The sequence below is a fragment of the Quercus lobata genome, chromosome 12 (assembly GCF_001633185.2).
Source record: "Quercus lobata isolate SW786 chromosome 12, ValleyOak3.0 Primary Assembly, whole genome shotgun sequence".
In the NCBI taxonomy this organism is placed as follows: domain Eukaryota; kingdom Viridiplantae; phylum Streptophyta; class Magnoliopsida; order Fagales; family Fagaceae; genus Quercus; species Quercus lobata.
This window is the reverse complement of record NC_044915.1, coordinates 19,501,565-19,525,929: the sequence shown is the minus strand read 5'-3', so window position 1 is coordinate 19,525,929 and position 24,365 is coordinate 19,501,565. Positions and strand designations below refer to the sequence as shown.

The window sequence follows — 24,365 nt, the reverse complement described above, 5'->3', positions numbered from 1 at the left end:
TACTTTAAAGAATGGAGCAAATAATGTTCTCTTGGGGGAAAGCAAAGAGGATACTTTAAGGAATGGAGCAAATGATGGGTGGGACGTGGGGTTTTAGAAGGAGGATCGTTATGCATGGAATTAGGATTGTCATACAAACTTTACTGAAAATAGGATTGTAGGTTATACCAGTTTCGTATGGATCGATTTAGAAACATTTAGTTTTGCCCTTTAGGATAGTTTCTTGTGCATTTGGACCATAACGTCACCTCAGTAGGTTAGGATTATGAAAAATATGTATCATATATAGAGAACAAAGGGCAAGACAGAGACAACCAGGCTTGACCAGGTAAAATAAGTTACTGATTTTGTTACCATTAACAATATATCATGCTGTAAACTCAAGTATATACGTGTTAAAGAGAGATATATATCTCTTACTAACTAAAATAATAAACTGACAATTCATTAACACTATATCATGCTGTAAACTCAAGTATATGCGTGTTAAAGAGAGAGATATATATCTCTTAGTAGCTAACAAATTGACAATTTATACCAATATATCCAAGCCCATACACAAAAGAAAATAAGATTCTAAAATAAATGAAATTGATCAACTGCAACTTCCCTTTTTCCAGAATAAACATCATGGTAAAAATAAAGAAAGAACCGAAACCTCTGAAAAGTAACAGCATATCACGTCTGATTCAGAATGTAGATCGAAAAAAAAAATAGAGAATTAAATTAATAGACCCTTTAAAGCCAATCTGATGAAACAATCTACAAGGCATATTTACAAAATTTATCCAAGAGGGAGAAACACTGCCTAGGGGAAAACTGAACAATGGTTCTCCACCAGGGACAACACAAAAGCACCCATCATTCCCAGCCCCCACCAATCACACTTACAAAATCTATGCCATTCTCATAAAAAAAAATCTTGTTCCTTATGTCCACCTCCAACAGGAACACTCTTCACATCGTTGATTTTTGGCAGTCAAAAACTATACAATGAATGAAGACTTCTGGCTAACTTACCTTTAAGGTCTTCATCGTCCTTCATGAAGATCTTCAGAGAAAACCGCTGTCCTTGAGATGTTGTCATTGTCAAAGGTGCTTAGACCAGAGTAAGGGCCAGAAGAGAAAATTGATGATGTTCCATCGGACTCAAAGGTAGTAGATGACTGCCTCAGGTTGGGCCGGTTGTTGGAAGAAGTTAATGTGGAATCTTGATATTCTGTGACGCGCTGCACCATTTTAAGTGACTGCACCACTTCACCCATTGTAGGCCGTTGGCTTGCCTCAGGAGCAACACAAGCTGCAGCAATCGTGCAAACCCGTACAAAATCTTCCTTTGGATACTTTCCTCCAAGACTTGGATCAGCAAGCTCTTCCAGCCGATCCTTGTCTCTAAGAATTGGTCTGGCCTGCAAGCAATACAACTCACTAGTTTTGATTTCTGTCTAGAATTATAATTCTATAACAAATTACAATCAATCAGATCATAAAAGGCCTAATGCAAAAAATTAGGAACCACAAACAATGATTATTAAAATAGAAGTTTAAAAAGAAGAACAAAGGATTGCTTTAACAATAAGACTAACCCAAGTGACAAGATTTTCCTGTCCAGAAGGCTGTGACATATCCACAGGCTTCCTTCCTGTCAGCAATTCAAGTAGTACAACCCCATAGCTGTAGACATCACTTTTAACAAGTAGATGCCCTGTCATTGCATACTCTGGAGCTACATACCTGTAAATTAATTTGCCTCCATATTAATACCAATTTAAATTATGCAATAACAAGGTTAAGGATGGGAGATAATGAATCTAACCCAAATGTGCCCATCACTCGAGTAGACAAGTAATTTGCTCTGCCTTCAGGTGCCTGTTTGGCAAGCCCAAAATCAGCAACTTTAGCATGGAAGTTGTTCTCAAGCAATATATTGGATGCCTTGAAATCTCTGTGAATAACACAGGGCTGTGAGTCCTCATGCAGGTAGGCAAGTCCTCTTGCAGCATCAAGTGCGATCTTCATTCTAGTTTCCCAATCCAAAGGACAATTTACTCCTAGTGGACCTGAGTTAAATCAGAGTCAATGTCAACTGTATACAAGAACTACTTTACAAATGGAATTGCTTCTATGTTTTAGTTTCCGCTCAAAGAAACTCCAGTAGAAAGAGAAATATCAAACTCAAAATGCCAGCAGAATCTGTGACTCAGGAAAAAAAATTACCATGGAGCCAGGCCTCCAAGCTTCCATTTGGGACAAGCTCATAGCAAAGTAGGTTTTGTGAAGAGTCGCGATTGCTATAGTAACCCACAAGTTTGACAAGATTACGGTGATGCAGCCTGCTGAGCATCTCAACCTCTACTAGAAACTCTTTATCCCCCTGTTGGCCTCCACTAGTAAGCCTTTTGATTGCTACAGCTGTACCATCACTTAAGACACCCTTGAAAACTCTACCAAACCCACCTTCTCCAAGTATGCTTGCAGATTCAAAGTTGTTTGTAGCTTCCTTGAGTTCTTCATAAGCTATAAATCGAGTGCTGGTTGGGTGGGGAAGAGATCCTACTGTAGGAGCTGTATTCACCGTCCTTGGCTTTTCTGAGGGAGAAGAAAAGAAACAACCACTGATTGAAAAGAAGAGATGAACAAAAGGTTTCATGAAAAACTTAAACCAAAATAGTCATGCAGTATCAATTAAAACCAAATCCACTTCAAGTATCTGTATTGGTGTTTCAGGCTTTCATCATTTATCACAGAGCTTCTAAGTCTATTCTTCAGCTGCTAAGTTGTTTTAGTCTGATGCGTCCAATGACGTTATATTCCATAAAGCAATCTTTACTAATCAAATCTTGAACAAAATAAGTTGAAATTTGTTAAAGCTATGCCGACATAACAATGTTACATACTGTTAATTTGCTTTCTAATAAGTAAAAAATTGTCATAATCAATCGCCCACTGTGGGGCTCAAACCCAAGACCAGAGGGTTAGGACTTAAGAGAACATACTGTTAATTTTTCTAAGGGTTAAAACTTAAAACCATGAGGCAACCTTTGGCAAACCAAGTAGCAGAAACATTTTTCTGCAAACAGGAATCAAAAGCAAGCATGCGTTCACCAATGCAGACTTTTAAGGCATTGTCAGAAGCTGATCTACATGAGGGTTTACACATTCTACCACTAACAAGTTGTTACAGAGTTACTGTTACGATTATTAGAAGAGAAGTAAACCATAAAGACAGTGTGAGATGTATGACATAAGATTCGAGATAAATACCAGTTTCTACAGGAGATGCTTTAGTCTTCCCTGAGCGGTTTGTGCATAAACAAAGTACAAGCACAGATATAATGGCTATGAACAGTACACCAGTGCCAATAACAATAATAATGATCAAATTTGAATGCCTCCCTCCGTTTGAAGTACTGAGTGGTTTAGCAGTTGGTAACTTATGTGGGGCTTCCACAGGTGACATAGCGACTAGAGGAGCTGTGTATCACATGCAAAACAATGTCAATATTCATAGAACAGGGTTACATTCTATAGATCAGTCATCAAACATAATATTAGAGACAAAGAAGTTATTAAGTGTGTAAATGAGACATACCAAGGAAGTCAAAACTAATTATAAACATAGCAAGAGGAAGTCAGGATTAATTTTCAGAATCAATATTTTAAAAATTTTCTTCAGATTCAACCCCCAAGACAAAACATAAAAAAGTTATTCTTGGCTTACCAATTTGAGCAACTGATTATTATTAACTCATTTTTGGGGAAAACTGGAAAAATTAATTTGTATATATGCATGCACACACACGCACACATATATTTTATGTTATATGAAAGAAAAAAAAAAAAAAATATATATATATATATATATATACATATCTCTAAAAATCAGCAGCTGTGTGAAGTTTGGATTTGGAAGAAATGGGAAGACTAAGACATTACATGGACAAGATCCTAATTTTTAATAAGTTCAGCCACCAAACCAGTCATCACCATTTTTAAATCTCTCTCTCTCTTTAATTTGTCTGAGTGGTACAAATAAAAAAGTACTAAGTTCAGAGCCAAATTCTCAAACAGTAACAGCAATCAGGAGCCATGAGCATAAGCAATGATCCTGTCACTGTTGATATACTAAATGCTCAGTGGAGGCAAGAATACATTGGTTCAAAAAATCCTTAAAGCATTATATGCCTTGTAAGAAATACCTGGAGCAGGCGGTGGAGGCTGAAACCAGGTCAAATTGAGAAGTTTATAATCACCCACTAATGTAGGGTCTACATGAACCTTATGCATGACAAGCGAAGAGTTTATTGCATATGCCTCACTTGCAGAGAAACTGATTCCCTTGAGTGGAACTATATCCATTGAAATATTCAACCTTGATAAGCTGACTACATTAAAGCTGATCAGCTCTATTTGAGAAACTTCCAATCCAAGTTGCAAAGCTAGTTCATTTAGAAACACATTCCAACTAGGATTTTGGGAGACATTTAAAAGGAGAAGGTCTAGCTGTATCGGATACACACAGTGGCAGCCCCGAGTCCCTCGCTTCAATACCATGTCTGGTTTGCAACAGTCTGGCAGAATAAAAATAAGCATATATGTTAATCAAAGTAAGGACCATGCTAACTACAAGATTGATAAGAGCAGAACCAGGAAACTTTAAATATGACTCAATTATGAAGCCAAGCAGATCATTCAATGTGCCACCATAAACTTGGTAAAGTAAGGAGGAAACAAATTAAAAATTATATATTAAGAGGAAAATTTAATACATTATAGGATCATCCCACTTTTTCCATGGAAGAGTTGCTCAACATCTGATAGATAAATCAAAGAAGAGCAAGATTATATATATATATATATATATATATATATCGATTGAGAATATAACTTACTGGATGCATAAGGAGATAATGGTGGCTGAGGCAAACCAGAAGGAACAACACCAGCACCAGCCTCTGTTGGGGAAATATTCTCAAAACCAGCAATAGGCGGTGCTAAACTATTCCTCTTCATTAATGGTTTTGACAGATGTGAACTTGTAGGGGGGTGAGTAGAAGTTACCAGTGGGCCATAAATAGGAGTATGGGCTGGTGATAAAGCAATTGTGGGTGCACCACGTGGAGAAAAATGCTTATGTTGAGGTTTATGGGACGGAGGAAGGTCAGCTGGCAGAGGCAGATCGGGAATAGCAGGTGCAGCCAAAGGTGGTCTAGTTGGATATACTGAAGGGGCTTCCAATAGACTCCTGGGTACATCAGCATAGACGATGGATATCACATAAAATATAAAAAGAATCCATTTCAGCAACAACCGTCGAGGTTTGTCGAATCCTCCTGCAACATTTGTTCAATATCAACATTCAATCTACTGAGAAAATGGAAGCCATAGCAGCTATCGTTTTAACATAAGCTCTTTATTCCATAAAATATTAATAATTCACACAACCAGTGCTTATGCAACAAATTAAGCGCGTATCAGAATGCTCATATACATTTGCTCCCAAAATCCTAAAAAGAACATGCACACATGTGCACACCAAACTTCAACATCTTGTGCGAATTTCACACACACACACACACACACACACACACAAAAAAAAAAAAAAAAAAAAAAAAAAAAGAAGAAGAAGAAGAAGATCTTATAACAAGCCAATTGTTTCATTTGGTTGCTAAATATTACACGAACATAAAAGGATTTTTTTTTTTTTTTTATTTATACTTTCACAAAATAAAAGAATTTCAAATACCATAAGTTATTAGATACTTTACAATACTAGGAGACATAAAACAATGTAACTATCCAACCAAGCCTTATTCAACTCATTGGCTTATGACTAGCAAGAACTAAATATTTAATAAATAATTTTTTTGAATATTACTTTCAATTTCTCGCTTTTTTACACAACTAAACAATAAGAATTGTACAATTCATTGTTACATAATTTACATAACTCAACAAAGCCACAACACTAACAACCATAGCCAACCAATTCAAGCAAGTTCTCTTCATTTCCAGTGAAAAATCAATAAAGTAGTGAAATTTATGCGTCAATTTCGCTTCTTCATTTTTTCCATGTTTGTATTTTCAGTTTCCAATTAGAAAACAATGAATACTTTTTAGTAGCAAGTAAACTCTAAGGTTTTTAACTATATAATTTGGAGCCTGAAATTACAAAACCACAGCTCCACTAAACCTAATCCAAATTATTTAGAGTCTCTCTGTCTCTCTCTCTCTCTCTCTCTCTCTCACACACACACACACACTCGGTTTCGCTAAGCTTAAGCATATATATATATATATATATATAGGTACAAAATTTTCGTTTCGCACATTTTCTCATCAGCAAAAAACGGAGCCGCTAAGAAAACACTGAAAAGGAATTGAAAATTTAAAGTACGCAAACAAAGAATTACCGGTAGTGATGCAAACAGCGAGCACCGACATCATCACCGACGCCGTTGATTAAGCGTTTCAGATCTGTGAGATTCGATGGGAATCAACGGCGAGATCAAACTGTGAAGAACCAAATGAGCATGAACAAACTTTTTGAGTTTAAAAAAAGCAACAACAACACTACTAGGAGCTGAAACAATTTGTGGCCGTAAACGGAGGAGGATCCAACGGCGGAGATATAATGAAAATCGGAACTCGGAACAGTGGACTCAGAGTCAAACTCGTCATTACTGAGTAGGAATCGGAGAGGCTCAGTTTGAAAAAACTAAGAAATGAATTAAAACTCTCGAGCTCCGAGAGAAAGGTTTTTTTTTTTGGTGACTGTTGGTGGAGATGTCGTTGAGTTCACTCTGTTATCAGAGCTCCAGAAGCTTTTTTTTTTTTTTCTTTTTTTGCTTTTTTTGCTTTTTATAATTTTTTGTTTTCAGCCTTTTTTTTTTTTTTTAATAATTTGGACGTGTCAGAAAGCAGATTACGTGTGCCGTTAACGAAAACGAATAAGAACAAATTAACGGTAAAAATTAAAAAATAAAATAAAGTACTTCCTTTTTGCTTTATTATGGGTATGGAAATATTTAATTTTTATGAATTTTAATTTTAATTTGAACAGAAACTCATATATATATATATATATATATATGTGTGTTAAATTATTCAAAATTCTATTCCACAATTGTAATTCAATTAGCAACTTTATTCTCCGCTTTCCATTATAATTTTTGAATTATAAAAAAATAGTGAAATTTTCACATTTCATTATAAAATATAGAGTAATATAATTTACTCTTAAATACCTTAGAGTTGGTTTGTCAAGACTCTTTTTTTTAATTTATTTAGTTTATTTAGTTATAAACTTATAATTATTAAATTATAAAAAATATATTGAAATTTTCAACTTTGATCTATAAAATATATACTAATATAATTAACTCTTAAATACTTTAAGAGATGGTTTGTCAAAGACTTTTTTATTTATTTAGCTTATTTAATCAATGTATAACTAATTCTCAAAAAAAAAAAAATAGTATAACTTTTTAAAGTTTTGTTTTTGTAAAAATAGTTATGCTCAACTTATTTTTAAACTCAATAGAGTAATAAAATAAGAGCTCAAAATATATATTTTAACTATAAATTTATTCATTTCCTTAGAAATGAAACAAAATACTATGTGGTACCAGAACATGGGTCCTCTCTGTAGGCTATTAAATACTAAGATTTGGGTTCTCTCAAAAATAAAAAATAAAAAATTCTTAGCGTTGGCATGCTATGTTTATACTTTATGCACTTTTATAGTTTTATAGTGAAAGAAGTATATAGCATATTCTTTTGCATATTTGGGTTGGCGGGCGCAAATTAAGAGTAAGTATATTGCATATTCACTGAAATTTTTGAAGGTATAGTTTGGTTGCACACAAAATAATAATTTTGTTTCATTTTAGTTAATTATGATGGATTGGTCTATTTCTTAGCCTAAACTATATTATGCTTAATGCTATTTTAATGAAGACCAGCTACGCCAAAAACAGAAGTGATGAAAGTTATGAATAATGACGTATTATATTGAGTAACTTTCTACATTTTACGCTTTTACCTTATACTACTTAAATTAACTAGATAATACCTAAAATAGGGAAGTTAAGTAGATTTTTACCTTAAAAAAGTGTTTAAATGAACCAAAGTAGAAAGTGTGACTATTTAGAAACATAATTCTACTTCTAATTAGTACTACTACTTCATTATGTCCTATATTTGCACTGTGCATTAAAAACAAATTCTTTTTAACCCATATTTTGGTAAAGATCTCTATGCTATAATAAAAAATAAAAATAAAAAATTAATTAGATTAGTGATAATAACAAACCCAGAGAATTATTGAGGCAATTCAACAAAATCTCATAATTAGAGCTCAAGTCTCTCTCATGAAATCAATGTTGGACAAGCAATGTTATAGATTGATTATAAAATCTAACCATCACACCAATTTTAAAATAATAAATTACTAATCTTTAAGAAAAATACACCATTATATATTTCTTATACTAAAAGACTGTGCATGAGGATCACGTGGCACAAGCCTTGACCATGAATCTTGGAATTAAGTCCAACTCCCTTGCCAACAAGGCAATGTCTTTTTTTATTTTTTTTTATTTGGGATACGCACAAGGCATTGTCTTTAATCCATAGATGCTGACATTTGAAAATCTTTTTTCAATATTTGGAAGTGGAACTTGATGCTAAAGTTATTTCAGATGTTATTAGTTCTGGAAACTCCCTTAACGTTGCTTATTCTTCCTTGCTTTTTGATTGCAGATTATTGCTAGAAAAGATTCCCCACATCACAATGAAGCATGTATTTAGGGAGGCAAATAGAAGTGCTAATGCACTTGCTAGAATAGGTTGTAATTTGCAAGAAGATCTTGTATTTTTTTTATTATCCCCCATCTGATGTAATTGCTGCCTTAGAGCACTTACAGCAATGGTGCTAAAAAGCTAAAAAGCTATTTTTAGCACCACAAACTACAAATATTGGTTGCAGTAGTGGAGCTATATCTAAAAATTTTATCCCTTGAGCTACAGTGCACATCTATAGGATGTGCACTGTAGCTCAATGCTAAACCCAAATAATATTTTTTATTCTTCATTTGCTTTAAAATATTGTTTTAATTCACCCAACACGTTTTACTCTGTCTTTCTTCATTGAGCTTCAAACACCTCTCTCTTCTCATTCTCCCTCATTGAGCTTCTCTAGCTTCTCTCTCTCGTGCCTCTTTGAGTAAATCGTTGTTGTCTTGCCGTTGATGGGTCGCCGTCACACCACTGAGGATCGCCATCATGCCGCTGGATGGATCGTCGTCTTGCCTCTGATGGGTCACCGTCATGCCGCAATGGATCCCGTCATGCCATTAGATGGATTGCCACCGTGCCACTAGGTAGATCGCCATCGTGCCTCCCTTCTTTGGGTGGATCGTGGTCGTGGGTTGCTAGATTTTGTGGTGGGTTCGGGTGTGGATGAATTTGCAGTTGGCTTGTGCTGGCTTTTGATGGTTTGGATTGGTGGTTAGTGGCGGTGTGCCAATTGGTGAAGAACATGGGTTTTGTGTGTTTGTGGTGGTGGATCGTGGCTAGTGGCAGATCAATGGTGGGTTTTGCCATGGATTGGTTGTGAGTTGGTGGCTGGGTTGACTTGACACAACAACGAGTGGTGGTGATGGTGGTGGTGTCGTAAGGGGCTGTGGGTTAAAGAGAGGGAAGAGAGGGAGAAGACAGAGATAAAGATGAATAGTGAGAAAAAAATAATAAATAAGTGTTTGTGGATATATGTTATTTTATTATGATATTTATATTATTTTATTGTGTTGAAAGCTAAAATAAATCCACTGCTTTAGCATGTGAGTAGGTAAGATAGATAAAGTAATTTTTTGTGATGCCAAATAGCTAAAATTATAACTTCACTGCTGTGGATGCTCTTAGTGAGTGCAGATAAAAACGGGGAAACATTTTGTAGGCCTGTTGCCAACTTAGCCATTTTGGCTGCTTAGTTTATATATATTTCCTTTAAACCAAAAAAAAAAAAACCTTTTTTTTTTTTTTGAAAGCTAGTAAATGCACATGTGTTGTGTTCCGATAATACGGATCATTTATGGGTCACTGGTAATGACAGCTATGTCATTCCCTACACTATCAAATCATAAAAGATTAGTATTCATCTTTTGAATTGAGATTTCGTGCAATGTCTAGGGTATTGCATAGGGTGCAATAGCTCTAATCCCATCCCTTGATATAATCTAATGGCTAGAATGAAAGGACATGTCAGCGATCCTTGTTACATTATTTTTCTTTTCTTTTTTTTCCCTTTCTTTTTCTCTTCAGATTTACCAAATTCAAAAAATATCTCTCTCTTCAACTAGAAAAATTTGTGACTAAATCCTTTTTCTCTTTGTTGCCGAATTTCAATGGTTGCAGCTAGCAACCACCGAGTCCACCACACCACCACCTTGTGCTATTTGGTCTAGCGTTTTCTTTTTTTAAGGCTTCTCTCTCAACCCCCGTCGAGCTTCTGCTTGCACCTACACCACCGCTGCTGGCGGCGCTTCTCATTAGCATCACCACGAGTCAACACCACTCGTGGTTGCCAAGTTCCCTCTCTCTTTCCCTCTAGTGTCTTTTCTATCTAATTTTTCTTTTTGTTTCTCATTTTGCTTGCTGATGTAGATGCAAACTTTCCATCTATTTTGCACAAAAAAACTACTTTTTCTATTTTACACACCCATTTTTATAGAACACCCACATCAGTTTATCTATTCTGCACATTTATTCAATAAAATATTCATTCTTTTACAATTTTTTATTATTCTCTCCCTCACCTCCTCTCTCTCTCTCACAGACCTAGTCAAAAACCCATCTCTCCCTCACTGCCTCTCTCTCTCACTTTCTCACCAACCAAACAATAATTACAATCCTCCATTTCATAATAAAATAACCACAAAACATCCAAACAACATCCCAAATTTTCTCACAAACCAAACAACTCAGATTTAAGACAAATTAAACAAAATTTTCTTAAATCCTCCCAACTCCACCACCACCACCACCACACAAACCACCATGAACGATTGTGACAAATCTTAAGATTTTGGCTCCTCCACGAGCCCACACCTGCACCACCACAAATCTTAAGATTTTAGCTCCGATTTGACAATCTCTTCATCTTGATTCCTAGCACCACCAAATCAGAGAAGACAACGCGATAGGAAAGAAATAAAGGAATTTAAAATTCACAAAGCTAGAGAGAGAGAGAGGATTGGAGTTGTCGAGACCCATCATCACCCACCCCGATCGGCAAACAAAGCCATTCAAGACCCATTAAAGTTGTTGAGACCCAAAACCCCGTCGCCTCGTCTCTTCAAGGCCATGGAGATGTGGGTTCCAATGAAGCCAACGACGCTAGTGACGAGGACAGTGAGGCTGGTGATGAGGACGGCGAGGGTTGGAGCTAGAAGGAGAAGAGAAAAGGAAAAAGAAGCAGAGACAAAAGAGAGAAAAATGAGAAAAACGGTTAGCAACCAAAGACAAGAGAGAGAAAAAAAATTAATAAAATAATAAATGCAAGTGCTACAGTAATCGTGCATATATGCACAGTTACTGTAGGAATTGTGCATTTATGCACATTTTTACACCCACTGATGTGGGTGTTTTTTTATTTATCAAAATGTGTAAAATGAAGGATTTTTTTTGCATTTTGCAAGACTTTGCATCCACTGATGTGGATGCTCTAAACATGACAAAAAGCTTGATTTTGCTTAGGTTTAAAAAATGGGTATGGAAGAATGTACTGTGATTAAACGGAAAATTGTATGCTTGTAGTTGTGTGTATGGGTTTCTTGGCTTTGGCATTAGGGAAATTTTGATATCGGATTTATAAATTTTATTTTTCTTTCCCTGATTTCATTACCAAAGATTCATTCATTTCTTTCATTTATGTTTTACAACACTAAATATTATCACTTTAGTTTCTTTCATTGAAATACTACTATGCTTCTTAGCTTAATAATATTTCTTAGTTTGTTGCTATTGTGGTTTGGGTTTCACATTAGTTCATTGTCTTATTTTAATATTGATTTTGGAAATACACATAAGTTGTTTGTGAAAATTTCTATTCAAAACTTTTGAAGTGAGGTTAATTATTTTATATGCATACTATGCGGTCTTGAGGACGATTCATCAAATTGAGAAATGCACCAAGATATTCTCCAGTTGGGCTGATTCCCTTCACTTCCTACTCACAGAAGAGAAGATGGAAGAGAAGGATGTAGCTGAGGTGAGGAATAGAGTGTAGGAAGATGGTCAAGTTCTTGCATTTTCTATCTCAATTAATCATTCCAATTCCAATTTTAGCTGTGGGGAATGCAAGAATTAGTCTATGGCTTTTTCAACAATAATGAGGACAGATAGACAAGTTTTTGTATTTATCACCATATATGTATAAAAGTGGGAAAAAATGAAGTATGTAATGAACTTGTCCCAGCTATTGTGTTGTGCCTTTTGTTGTTACTATGTAATTGAATCACTGAGCAAGTTGCGTCTAATTTTGTGTTGATGAATGGATGTATACAATTTTGTTTTTGTTGTTAACTTTCTTTGTGTATGAATATACATGGACCAAGTACTAAAATCTTGGATAACTTAAGAACACAAATTACATCCAGGTGTTCACACTTCACATGGATTTTATTTTTCTGCAAATAAGGATTACATATCAAAGGTCTTCCAATGAATACTTGACCTCAAAAGAATAGCCAAGAAAGGAAGGAATTTGATTAAAAAATGAACAAAATTTTGTTAAAATGTACACTTTGAGCACAAGGCCAAAATAACAAGAATATTAATGAATATACACATTATTGATAAGAAACAACTTTACCCACCATCATACATAAAATTCTCAAAGAAACTTAGTATGTACAAGTTTATATGCACATAGGTAGAGTGAATCTTTTAAATTTAAAAGAAACCTAGCCGTAACCTGCTTTGGCTATGGAGTTCCAATCTATAAATGCAATTTAAAAAATAAAAAAACTTATATAACAAATCTGAGAATTACAATTTCTTCCCCCTCCAGAGGTTTCGCCAACATTGAAATTTCAAGTTCTTAAGTAGGTCTGCAGTTATTCTTTTGATAAAGCCCTTTTTCCTCCATCTGTGTAGTCAAAATGAAAATTCAAGTCCATATAAGTACAAGTAAAAGACATACAAACAAGCATGAACATATACAAGGATCTGGGAAACAAAAAATCAGAATGTGGCCAACAACTCTTTTTTTTTTTTTTTTTTTTGATAGGTAAGTAAAAATGTGGACAACTTTATTTTTAACAATTGGATGATCCTTTCACACAAAAGGAAGTTTTTGATTCCTAAGCTTTGCAATCATGAAAGTCTAAAGTACAAAGCACTCACTTTTTTCTCTAATTCTTTTTCCCCTATACATCATAAAGATGAAACATAGATAACCCAAAAAATTATTAAGAAAAGAAAGGAAATAGGAACAAGATAGATCTATTAGTCAAATGTTCTTGTCGCCCACATTGCCTCATAATACTGAAAAAATAGACAAAACCTCAAATACAAGGAAAGATAACACTAAAATAATTTTTATGAGCTATTGAATCAATGAGAGATGGAAGAGTGTCTAATATTTGACCATGGATAAGGTGTTTCTCATAAACAATGCTATATTTACCTTTTCTCAGCAACTAAAGGAAACTCAGACTAGATGCAAGAATGAAAAGAGAAAATATTTGAGCAAGTGAACATTTCCAAAAAAATATTAATTACTAACAGGGAAAATCCCAAAGAGAAAAACCAATAGAAGATGATAGAACCATGTAACAGAAAACAAACAAGTGATAGCCAACATATATATGAAAATCTAATAACAACTAAAGTTACATTATTGGAAGAGTAACTCTCATCCCTTTTACCAAAAACTCAGTGAGATTGTAATAAAGCACTTGTTTTAATAATTTCAAAATGAATCCAAACAGAGGAGGAAAAAAAACACATACCAAAACAACAATACATCAACAAAAAAACCACGCCTATTTTCCTAATCAGTGAGTTTTAACATCACTTCAAAGTTTCAAATAGATATTTTCACAAAACATCTTTTGTGCATTTCCAAAATCAAATGTTAAAATAAAATAAGACAATGAAGTTCTGCTAAACATAAACAATGAACATCAGTGGTGATGATGCCAGTGAGAAGCACCGATAGCAGCAGTGGAGTCGGTGCAAACACAAGACTCGAGAGAACAAGAAAAGCAAGAGAAGCCTTAAGAGAGGAGAAAGCCAAACCAATTAGCACCGACTGAACATGTCGTGGACTCGGTGGTTGCTGGTTGCAACCATGGAGATTCGGCGACAAAGAGAAAAAGGATTCAGCCACAAATTTTTCTGGTTGAAGAGAGATATTTTTTAAATTTGATAAATCTGAAGAGAAGAAGAAAGGGGAAAAAAAGAAGAGAAAAATAATGTGACAAGGATTGATGACGTGTCCTTTCATTCTAACCATTAGATTATATCAAGGGCTGAGATTAGAGCTATTACACCTCGTGCAATACCCTAGGTATTGCATGAGATCTCAATCCTCATCTTTCATAGTTAGGAATCTACATCGGAACAATTCAAATTCCATTGTTTAATTTCTTTGTGGGCTTGGTTAATGGGTATCTTGTGAAAATCAAAATTGTTAATATACCATTTTTAAAAAGTTTGATGTGGTCCAATTAGGGCACACATTAATTATTTATTTTTTGAAACATTTTATGCTAAATTGAACAAAACTGTCAAAAAAGTTGATATCTTTTCCATTTTTCTATAAAAAATTTTCTAAAATAGTTTACTATTATGTGTTCTTAGGGCACACATTAGTAGAATCCTATGAAAAATATAAAAATGTCCAGTTAATATATATTCTAAGAGTATATATTAATTATTTATTTTAAGATATTTTTTATGAAAAATTGAAAAAAGTTGTTAAAAATGTTAGTCATTTTTTCACTTTCTCATAATTTTTTTATTAATGGTTTACTAATATGTCCTGAGGACATACATAAGTAAAACCCAATATAAAAAACCATCAAAAAAATTAATTACTTTTTTATTTTTCTATAAAAAAATTTCATAAATTAATGCTCTTAAGACATTCATTAACTTATTCATTTATATATATATATATATATATATATATTCGATAGTTATATTATAATAAAAACAAAAGATTCGAATCCTATATATTTTTATTGAAAACACTAAAAAGTATGATATAAATTTAGTGACATTATATGTAAATAAAAATAATGACCTTTCAAAAATATCTAAATTAATTAATCTTTAACATAAAATACTAACATAATATTTGATTTGTTAGTCAAATGTGCATAGGATTAATTGTTGTAATTGGATATCATCGCGCACCTTTGGTGTGGTGGTCACTCTACAAGTATAAGTGCTTGTGGGGTGTGGGGGGGCAAGGGCTGGAGTTCAAGTCTCCAAGAGGTAGCTTTACACGTATATATACACTTAGATTGGGTTAAAGTAGAAATTCTATCTTGCATAAAAAAAAAAAAAAAAATGTTGTAATTGGATGTTCACAGACTAAATTAGTACTCACATTGTGAAGAGTTTTGTAACTTAACTGATTGACACATCTCCATTGTATATATTGAATTATCAATGAAAATTGAAAATTTAAGGGTGATATTTGTAAAAGCCCCTAATTATTTGGAGCTTTGAACTCGAGACCTCACATACTCCAAAGTTGAGTATTTTCTAATTCTTTATCCTACACATTAAGTAATTACAAAAAGATATCATTAAAGGTGATCCCAAGATGCAGGTTAGGAGTTTTGAACTTAAGACCTCATATCTCAGAATCATTAAATAACCCATTAGAGTTGTACTCAATGGAAACAAATTTGATGCAACTATTAGAAAAAGGCTATTATTTTAATAATTGATAAATGGAAACAAGTTGTTAGAAAATGGTTAGAGCGTTTGGTAATATTTTTAACAACAAAAAATGTTGTTTTAATAACCCAAGTGTTTTGTTAACACTAGTGGCCTAAAAGTGTTGTATATAAATAAGCAAATTACCATAATAATTTGTCATCTATAAAGGGCAACAGAATAAAAAGGGCTAAACCAAAAGGATATTCTACCATCTCAATTCTGAAGCTAGGGAGACAAGTCGGCTAAAAAGTCCATTAGCTCATTGACAAGCTGACGATTTGGATAGACTGTCTCCGTAGACTCAAAACTCAAACGTAGTTAATGAATTCATACTAATTTGTACATGTCGGGCCAGGCTTGCTCTACAAAAGGCAAGGCCCAAACAAAAATTCCTCATCGGATCCAAACCCGACTCAATCCAGACCCTCCACCGCCAACCCATCTCTTTTCTTTGTGCCTTCACTTCACTTCACCTCTCCCAAATCACAATCCCAATATTCCAATCTTCTTCCCCTTCCAGCTCCAAAGCTTAAACTTAAAACCCTAAAAAGTAAAAACCCTTCAACACACAGAAACCAAATCTAACCCTAGGAAGCAGAAGCAACATAGTCATGTCGAAGCGAAAGTTCGGGTTCGAAGGGTTCGGCATAAACCGGCAACCCACTTTCAATTTCGAGACCTCCCAACAACCTCAGCGACTCTACGTCCCTCCGTCCTCTCGTTTCCACCACGACAACTACGAAGACACCGACCTCGACAACATCGATTACGACGAAAACAACAACAACAACAAGGAAAACCAAACTAACACCGACGACGAGGACGACGACGACGACGACGACGACAACAACAACAACAACAACAATGATCGAAACGAAGGCGACGAAATTGACCCTCTGGACGCGTTCATGGAGAGCATACAGGAAGAGGTGAGGTCAGCGCCGCCTCCGAAGCCGAAAGACAAGGCGGAGAGGTACAAGGACGACGAGGAAGATGATCCAATGGAGACTTTCCTCAGGGCTAAGAAGGATTTAGGGTTAACTCTCGCCTCCGAGGCTCTTCACGCCGGGTACAACTCCGACGAGGAGGTTTATGCTGCTGCTAAGGCCATCGATGCCGGTATGGTTGAGTATGACTCTGATGACAACCCTATTGTGCTAGACAAGAAGAAGATCGAGCCAATTCTGCCTCTTGATCACAGCGAGATCGACTACGACCCATTTACTAAGGATTTCTATGAGGAGAAGGAGTCCATTTCGGGTAAATGAAAAGCTCAACACTCACTGTTTTTGGTTTACAAGGGATTTTTTTTTTCCTGATTTGAAAGGCTGAGTAGTGGAATTAGAATTGAATGGCAGGGATAAGTTTGAGAAATGTAATTGAATTTGGTAACTATTGCCTAAAACTTGAACACTGACTGAATTTGGTTTCATGTCCAAGCTCTATGTGCTGTTAGTGTAGGCAAAAATTTGGTTTTTTCTGAGTTATGTGGATAATTGACATGAATGAAACGCTAAATGAGTTGAAATAGGGAAATTTAGAGATGGAACATAGAATTTTTATAGCAGATTGCATCGAATTTCAGAGATAAATTTGAGAAATGCAATTCTACTCAATTGAACGAATTTGTTGTATTTGTACTCTAGAAATAAAATTGTAGGTGAATTTAACTCTTTTTTTAAAAAAATAATTTTATTGAGAAGAAGAAGAGGAGGAAAAGCACTATAGTTTGGTAATTTTGTTTTGGCTTTTTAGGTATGAGTGAGCAGGATGTTGCAGAATACAGGAAGAGCTTGGCTATTCGTGTATCGGGTTTTGATGTCCCAAGGCCAATTAAGGCATTTGAAGACTCTGGTTTTTCTGTGCAACTCATGAATGCCATAAAGAAACAAGGGTATGAGAAGCCTACATCAATACAGTGCCAAGCTTTACCAATTGTGCTTTCTGGGAGAGATGTCATTGGTATAGCAAAGACGGGTTCTGGTAAAACTGCTGCTTTTGTGCTTCCCATGATTGTTCATATTATGGATCAGCCTGAAATTGGGAAAGAAGAAGGTCCCATAGGAGTGATATGTGCACCTACTAGAGAATTAGCACACCAAATATTCTTAGAGGCCAAGAAATTTTCGAAATCACATGGGATATGCGTCTCTGCTGTCTATGGTGGTATGTCAAAACTTGAACAGTTCAAAGAACTCAAGGCTGGCTGTGAGATAGTGGTTGCTACACCTGGGAGATTGATAGACATGATAAAGATGAAGGCACTGACAATGTTAAGAGCAACTTACTTGGTTCTTGATGAGGCTGATCGGATGTTTGACCTTGGATTTGAGCCTCAAATTAGGTCTATTGTTGGTCAGATTAGGCCAGACCGCCAGACCCTATTATTTTCTGCAACAATGCCCCGTAAAGTTGAGAAGTTAGCTAGAGAAATTCTCACTGATCCTGTAAGAGTTACAGTGGGAGAGGTGGGAATGGCCAATGAGGATATTACTCAGGTAGTTCATGTTATTCCTTCTGATGCAGAGAAGTTGCCTTGGCTTCTTGAACAGCTACCTGGAATGATTGATAATGGAGACGTTTTAGTGTTTGCTTCAAAAAAAACCACAGTGGATGAAATTGAATCACAATTGGTTCAGAAAGCTTTTAAAGTTGCAGCTCTTCATGGTGACAAGGACCAGGCTTCTCGCATGGAAATTTTACAAAAATTTAAATCTGGCGTCTACCATGTTCTTATTGCAACTGATGTTGCGGCTCGTGGTCTTGACATCAAGTCAATTAAATCAGTGGTGAACTTTGATATTGCTAGAGACATGGACATGCATGTTCATCGTATTGGTAGAACAGGTCGTGCTGGTGACAAAGATGGCACTGCATACACCCTAATTACTCAGAAAGAGGCACGGTTTGCTGGTGAATTGGTTAATTGTTTGATTGCTGCTGGTCAGAATGTGTCCATGGAACTGATGGATCTTGCTATGAAGGTAACTCTTTTGTTTATTGATGTTTTATGTTTTAAGAACTGGTATTATCATTTTTAGCTGTGACTACACTTTTCTAAATCATGCTACTACTCTCTCTTTCTTACTCTTCCACATGACCAAATTACCGCCTTTCATCTTTCCGATATTATCAAATAGGTGACAGTACCATGATGGTGCTATATTCTAAACATGACCAATACAAACCAATCTATTTCTGTTTATAATCAAATCATGGTTATTGTTTTGGATGGCAGTATCTCATCTCATGCTTGGAACGTTTTCAAATCTGTCATTGTTCTGTTTGATAGGTTTAAATTTGGCACAAGTTTTTAGGTCAGACTTAAGTGTTTTGTATGACTAATTGACATTTACTTTGCAAATCATTAGGATGGGAGATTCAGGTCCAAACGCGATGCAAGAAAAGGAGGTATGTTATTTTTGGGTGCATTATAGTACTTACTAAAACAAAAGGTTTTCTATCTTGTTGTAACATGTGCCCATGTGATCATTCTAATGCCTATGGGATTTACCTAAAATGTTATGAAACTAGATTTTGTCTTCCAATCAGCATTGTGATTGGTTGAAGAAACAAAGATGGTTAAATATTTGTTAGATCCTATTGCCGCCCATGTTCTTAAGATTTTTTTGCAAGATAAGGAGCTTGGTATTGCTGGATTTATAAAAGAGCCCTTAAGATTTTTTTTTGCTAGCTTTCTATTTGATGTGTAATGTCTATGCAAAATGTGCAGGAGGGAAGAAGGGCAAAGGGAGGGGGGGTGGTGGTGGTGGTGGTAGTGGTCGAGGTGTTCGTGGGGTTGATTTTGGTTTGGGCATTGGATATAATCCAGAATCCAATAATACTTCGCCAAGCTCTGTTCCAAGTCGATCTGCTGCTGTTAATTCACTCAGAACTGGAGCGATGGCTCACTTTAAGAGTAAATTTGTTGCTGCTTCATCAAACTCTCAGAATCAGGGTTTGAGTAACAGTTCAAGTGCGTACGCCAACAAGAGAACAGCACTACCAGGCTTTGTGTCTGGGGGTTCAATTGGTGGAGATGTATATAGACCACAGACAACTATTTCATTCTGTCCTGCTACGTCAGGTGTAAACACCACCAGTCAAATCTCCACAGAGAATGCAACTCAAAAGAACCCAGAAAGGTTACTTTTCTGAGCTAGACTTTCATCATTTTATCTAGTTGTATTCATCTAAAATAAATTTTAGAATGTTATTGTTGTTTATGTTCTTTCGTTGCTTCTTTTGCAGTTCAAGAGATAAACCTAGAGAAAGGCGGAGGCCCTCTGGTTGGGACCGGTAATTTGTACAATTCAGTGTATCTCACATGACTTGAGAACTTTTTTTTTTTTTTTTTTTTTTTTTCTTTTGGGATAAGCATGAAATGATAGTCTGTATTGTTATTTATGATTGCAAGTTATTTTTTGTGCGCTTATTTTAGTTCTTACTTCTGTATGATTCTAGCCATTAGTTCATGAGTAATTCGTGCACCATATAAGTTCAATATTAAACATTCTTTGTTTGTTTCTTCAGCCATGTTTGGTATGAGGGAAATAAATTAAGGGGAAATTTACAACTATTTGGTTTTGTGCACAAATAGGTAGGAAAGAAATATTGAAATATTTCTAAAAAGTTGATAGGTCCTATCTTTTTGCATAGGGTTTTGACAAAATAAATTAAATAATACTATTTTGGATACTATTTGACTGTGTAGTGTGTACCACTCATGCAATCTCATTGTCAATTTTGCGCTAAATAAATTTTTTAATTAAAAAAAAAAAAGCAATTTCCTTATGAAATCTGCAATCTTATTGTCAATTTCACTGAAGAAAAATAATATCAGTGTGAAATTGGCAAAAAATTGTTATATTCAGATGGAATTGGCAAAAAACAATATCATTGTGAAATTGTTATATGAGGGATAACAACCAAAAAATTGTTAAATTAGGATCATTTTGCCAAACCAGCTGCTTCTGCATGTGGCAGTATGTGCAGACCATGTTGGTTGGGAAATGCAAATATCTGTTTTAGCTAATCTCGTGGTAATAACATCCTGGCCAGATTGTAGAGATAGAGAAAGGAAATGACATCCAAATTTGACATGATTAGCAGTTTGAGATTCTTCAAGTGTTTTGTACTACACCCCAAAGTAAAACTACAAATGTCCATGGTGGTGGGAGTTGGAGAGTGTAACTCAGTTCGTATTTAGGCTTTTGGGCATTGTGGTACATTCATGGCTCTGGTGACCTCTCTTCGTCGAGTGGCATCTGGGCATATCTCTAAGCAAGGCTCCTTGAGGGCGATATCATCTTCAGCCAATGGAGGAAGAATCCCAAATTTAAACTGCCATGTTAGACCCACAAAAGAACGAGTAAGTCAGGGAAGTCGTACATTTGCAGAAAGATGACAGTTTGGGTGACAATCTTTATCTAGCTACTTGATATTCAGCTAGATTACAAGTGAGAACTGGGAATTTGGAGTCAACAAGGATTTAAAAGCAAACTTGGCCCCAATTCTCCTTGGAAAATGGATTGATTGCTTAGCCAAACTGGAATATAAACAAAAGAGCAACAGGAAAAGAATTTGGTACTTTTTGTCTTTAAATAAGGGTATAAGATGTTTAAATAGTAAACCAAAAAAAATTAGAATTACCTGATTAAGGGCATAAAATGTTTGAATAGTAAACTAATCAATTCTGCCTATACACGGTACTCTCTTTTATGATATGGGGCATAACGCATAAGATGTTTGAATGGTAAACAAATAAAATTAGGATTACCTGACAGGTATAATCACTAAAGTTTGGCTCCATTAGTAAAGGAATTCCCATGTAATCCTTGAAGAAATTCTAGAGCAACAAAAACAATTTGAGATTATAAACGACCAAACCTGATAGATGCAGTCAAAGTGCACAAGAATATTCTTGTTATAAAACTCATATGGTTACCCAAATTGAGAGGGGGGGGGGGGGGGGGGGGGAGAGAGAGAGAGAGAGAGAGAGAGAGAGAAGATGCTATAGAAATAATTTGAAAATGGCTCACCTGTGTTGGAAGCTTACAAGTATTGATACAGATCCCAACACATTTGCTTTCCTCTAAATACTTGCATTTGTCTACAAACACCTACATGAATGACAAACTCACCCTTAGGAGGATTAGTATACTAGTTGTTCATGAATATATCGCCAATTAAGTATGAGGTAGAATGAATAGGAAGGTTGAGGCATCACCCCACTTCTGCAGGAGGTTCCATCGGGTAGATCAACAGAATTAACGGTGCATGTGCCCATGAGCCATTGACAAGTGAGTGCAGTCACCCTTGCTTTAAAGAACAAAGAAACACTTGACTTGAGGCTTTTCCATACTTTTGAGCTCATGTAGTTGTTTAATTAAGAACAAAGGGAATGTAAATAAGCTCTCAAAGACAAATACCCATAAGGATTGTAACTCACCCACCATCATTGCAGCTACTTTTCCTCCTCCTATAGGTGTTATGAGTATTCGATAAAGCTCCAACAGAAATGGAGGAAACAACGACACTAATATTCGTACCTGGCATATACAAAAGGCACATGCAATGAATTGATTACATTTTATCCTCTACTTACACATTATAACACTAACCTTAATGCACATACACCTACATATATCTACTAACAGACACATATATACATCAATTTATTTAGTTGAAGTTTTATAGCAACTGTACATTCGCACAATGTTTAGTGCTTACAATAATAAGCTAATTCATGCAATTACAGATATTTTATGTTATTGACTATATGCAATGTTACACTTATCATTCATGGAATTGATAGACTCACTTTTCTCTTTATGATGGGAAATGTTCAACTTAATTAAGTGGCTAGATTATTACTTCCATATGGCGGGAGTCATTAATTCAAGTCAAATAGTGGGTAGAACTTATTAGGTAACACAGATTCTCAATTCATTGTTGCACAACAAAAAAAGAACTATAATAATTTGTAAGCAATGAGAATTACCGTTGCTTCTCTGGTATCAGAATTGGTTCTGCCCTTCATCATAAGTCGATTTGCGACTTCAATTAGTCCATCATACCCTGGCTTCTCTGAATCCCATCCAACCTCCTGGTTTTTAACCACTTAAAAACTATAATATAGTAAAGAACACAACTAAAAGCACATCCAACCCCATGTCCAGTTGCTAAGAATCAAAAATTTTGAGATTGATAAATTTCTAAGAGTTTAGCTCATAGCTCATAAGAATTAAAATTTCTGAGAGCTAATTTCTAAGTTCCTTGGATATTTAAAATTTGAGTTTATATCATATTATAAAAAACAATATCTTTAAAAAGATAAATTTCAATTGTTTAAGATAATCTTTTACGGGTTTATTTGGGATCCGCTTATTTTTCTAAAACTAAAAATTTTTTGTTGAAAGTACTGTAGATAAAGGTAAAAATTAGCAAAAATAGTAAAGTGAAAACCATGAATAGTATTAAAAAGTGCAGTGGATCCATGAATAGTAATAAAAATAAATTAAATAGTAAAATAAACTGACTTTTTTATTTGGAGCCAAACGCAAACTACATATTCTTTTGCTAACTTGAGAATCAAGATTAAATTGAAGTGTGGTTACATAAAAGATATGTGAATTGACATTTCCTACCAAAAAGGGGGAGTCAGGATTCTTGTGTTTCATAGGAATTTAGATATTCATTGATATTCATGAATATAAAATTTCTCAAACTAACAAACAACTTTTTCATGAATTGTCCAGAATTAAGTCATTAACAAATCCTAAGTCCTAACCCAAATCCCTGCATAAACAACAGACACTAACAACATATTAAATTTAAAATCATAGAATTTTTTTTTAAAATTTTTTTTGGAATAATGTTGGTTTGGAATTGAGCATGTAGAAATAGAATAGAAGAAAATAAATAACGAGTATATGCATATGGCATGGTTGAGAAAGATAAAGAAAACCCACCTGGACTAATTTATTACGGAACAAATTGAGAAACAAGTGATCTAGGAATCCGGGCTTGTATTCTGGCTTTGAACTTGAAGCAGCATCTTCGACTTTAACCTGAAAATTGGTGTAGATAGATTAGAATACTCATGTAGGACCTATATTGTAGGAGTTGTAGAGAGAGAGAGTGGATTGAGAGAAACTCACTGGTTTGGATTGGAGAGAAGAGTATAAGACGCGAAAGACACGGGTTTGGGGAAGAGGTTTTGGTTGATAGAAGAAGAGAGGGTATGACGGGTTTGGGAAAATGGAGATGGGACGAAGAGGCAGAGGCAAAGCCAGTGGCTTCATTTCACTCTGCTGTCTTTTTGCTATTACTCTGACTCAGCCTCCAAAATGAGACATACATAGATAATGACGAATTCTATTAAACATAATATTGGGTTCTCT

At 35.1% G+C, this 24,365-nt stretch overlaps 3 protein-coding genes across 4 annotated transcripts; 1 reads left to right on the top strand and 2 right to left on the bottom strand.

Moving 5' to 3' along the window:
- Positions 1-661: 661 nt before the first annotated feature.
- LOC115971297 (receptor-like serine/threonine-protein kinase ALE2) lies at positions 662-6,848 on the bottom strand. The gene is made up of 8 exons (XM_031091130.1): positions 6,414-6,848; positions 4,893-5,333; positions 4,200-4,571; positions 3,265-3,474; positions 2,218-2,589; positions 1,817-2,060; positions 1,587-1,734; positions 662-1,409 (listed from the first exon to the last, which is right to left on the bottom strand). Exons 1-8 carry the CDS (start codon positions 6,445-6,447, stop codon positions 1,032-1,034), a joined length of 2,199 nt encoding a protein of 732 aa, XP_030946990.1. The 5' UTR covers positions 6,448-6,848; the 3' UTR covers positions 662-1,031.
- Positions 6,849-16,350: 9,502 nt separating this feature from the next.
- Positions 16,351-20,539, top strand: LOC115971348 (DEAD-box ATP-dependent RNA helicase 24). The gene is made up of 5 exons (XM_031091214.1): positions 16,351-17,220; positions 17,716-18,944; positions 19,332-19,371; positions 19,694-20,105; positions 20,212-20,539. The coding sequence occupies exons 1-5, from the start codon at positions 16,572-16,574 to the stop codon at positions 20,261-20,263; spliced, it is 2,382 nt and encodes a 793-aa protein (XP_030947074.1). The 5' UTR covers positions 16,351-16,571; the 3' UTR covers positions 20,264-20,539.
- A 389-nt stretch (positions 20,540-20,928) lies between these two features.
- Positions 20,929-24,365, bottom strand: LOC115972635 (beta-carotene isomerase D27, chloroplastic). Of its 2 annotated transcripts, none has more exons than XR_004087506.1 (8): positions 24,123-24,339; positions 23,934-24,032; positions 22,964-23,068; positions 22,416-22,511; positions 22,190-22,281; positions 22,002-22,082; positions 21,740-21,808; positions 20,929-21,303 (listed from the first exon to the last, which is right to left on the bottom strand). XR_004087506.1 is itself a non-coding variant. In XM_031092970.1 (8 exons), the coding sequence occupies exons 1-8, from the start codon at positions 24,264-24,266 to the stop codon at positions 21,166-21,168; spliced, it is 828 nt and encodes a 275-aa protein (XP_030948830.1). In that variant the 5' UTR covers positions 24,267-24,365; the 3' UTR covers positions 20,929-21,165. The 2 variants fall into 2 exon arrangements, 1 of the variants encoding a protein (XP_030948830.1); XM_031092970.1 differs by having other exon boundaries at positions 22,412-22,511; positions 24,123-24,365.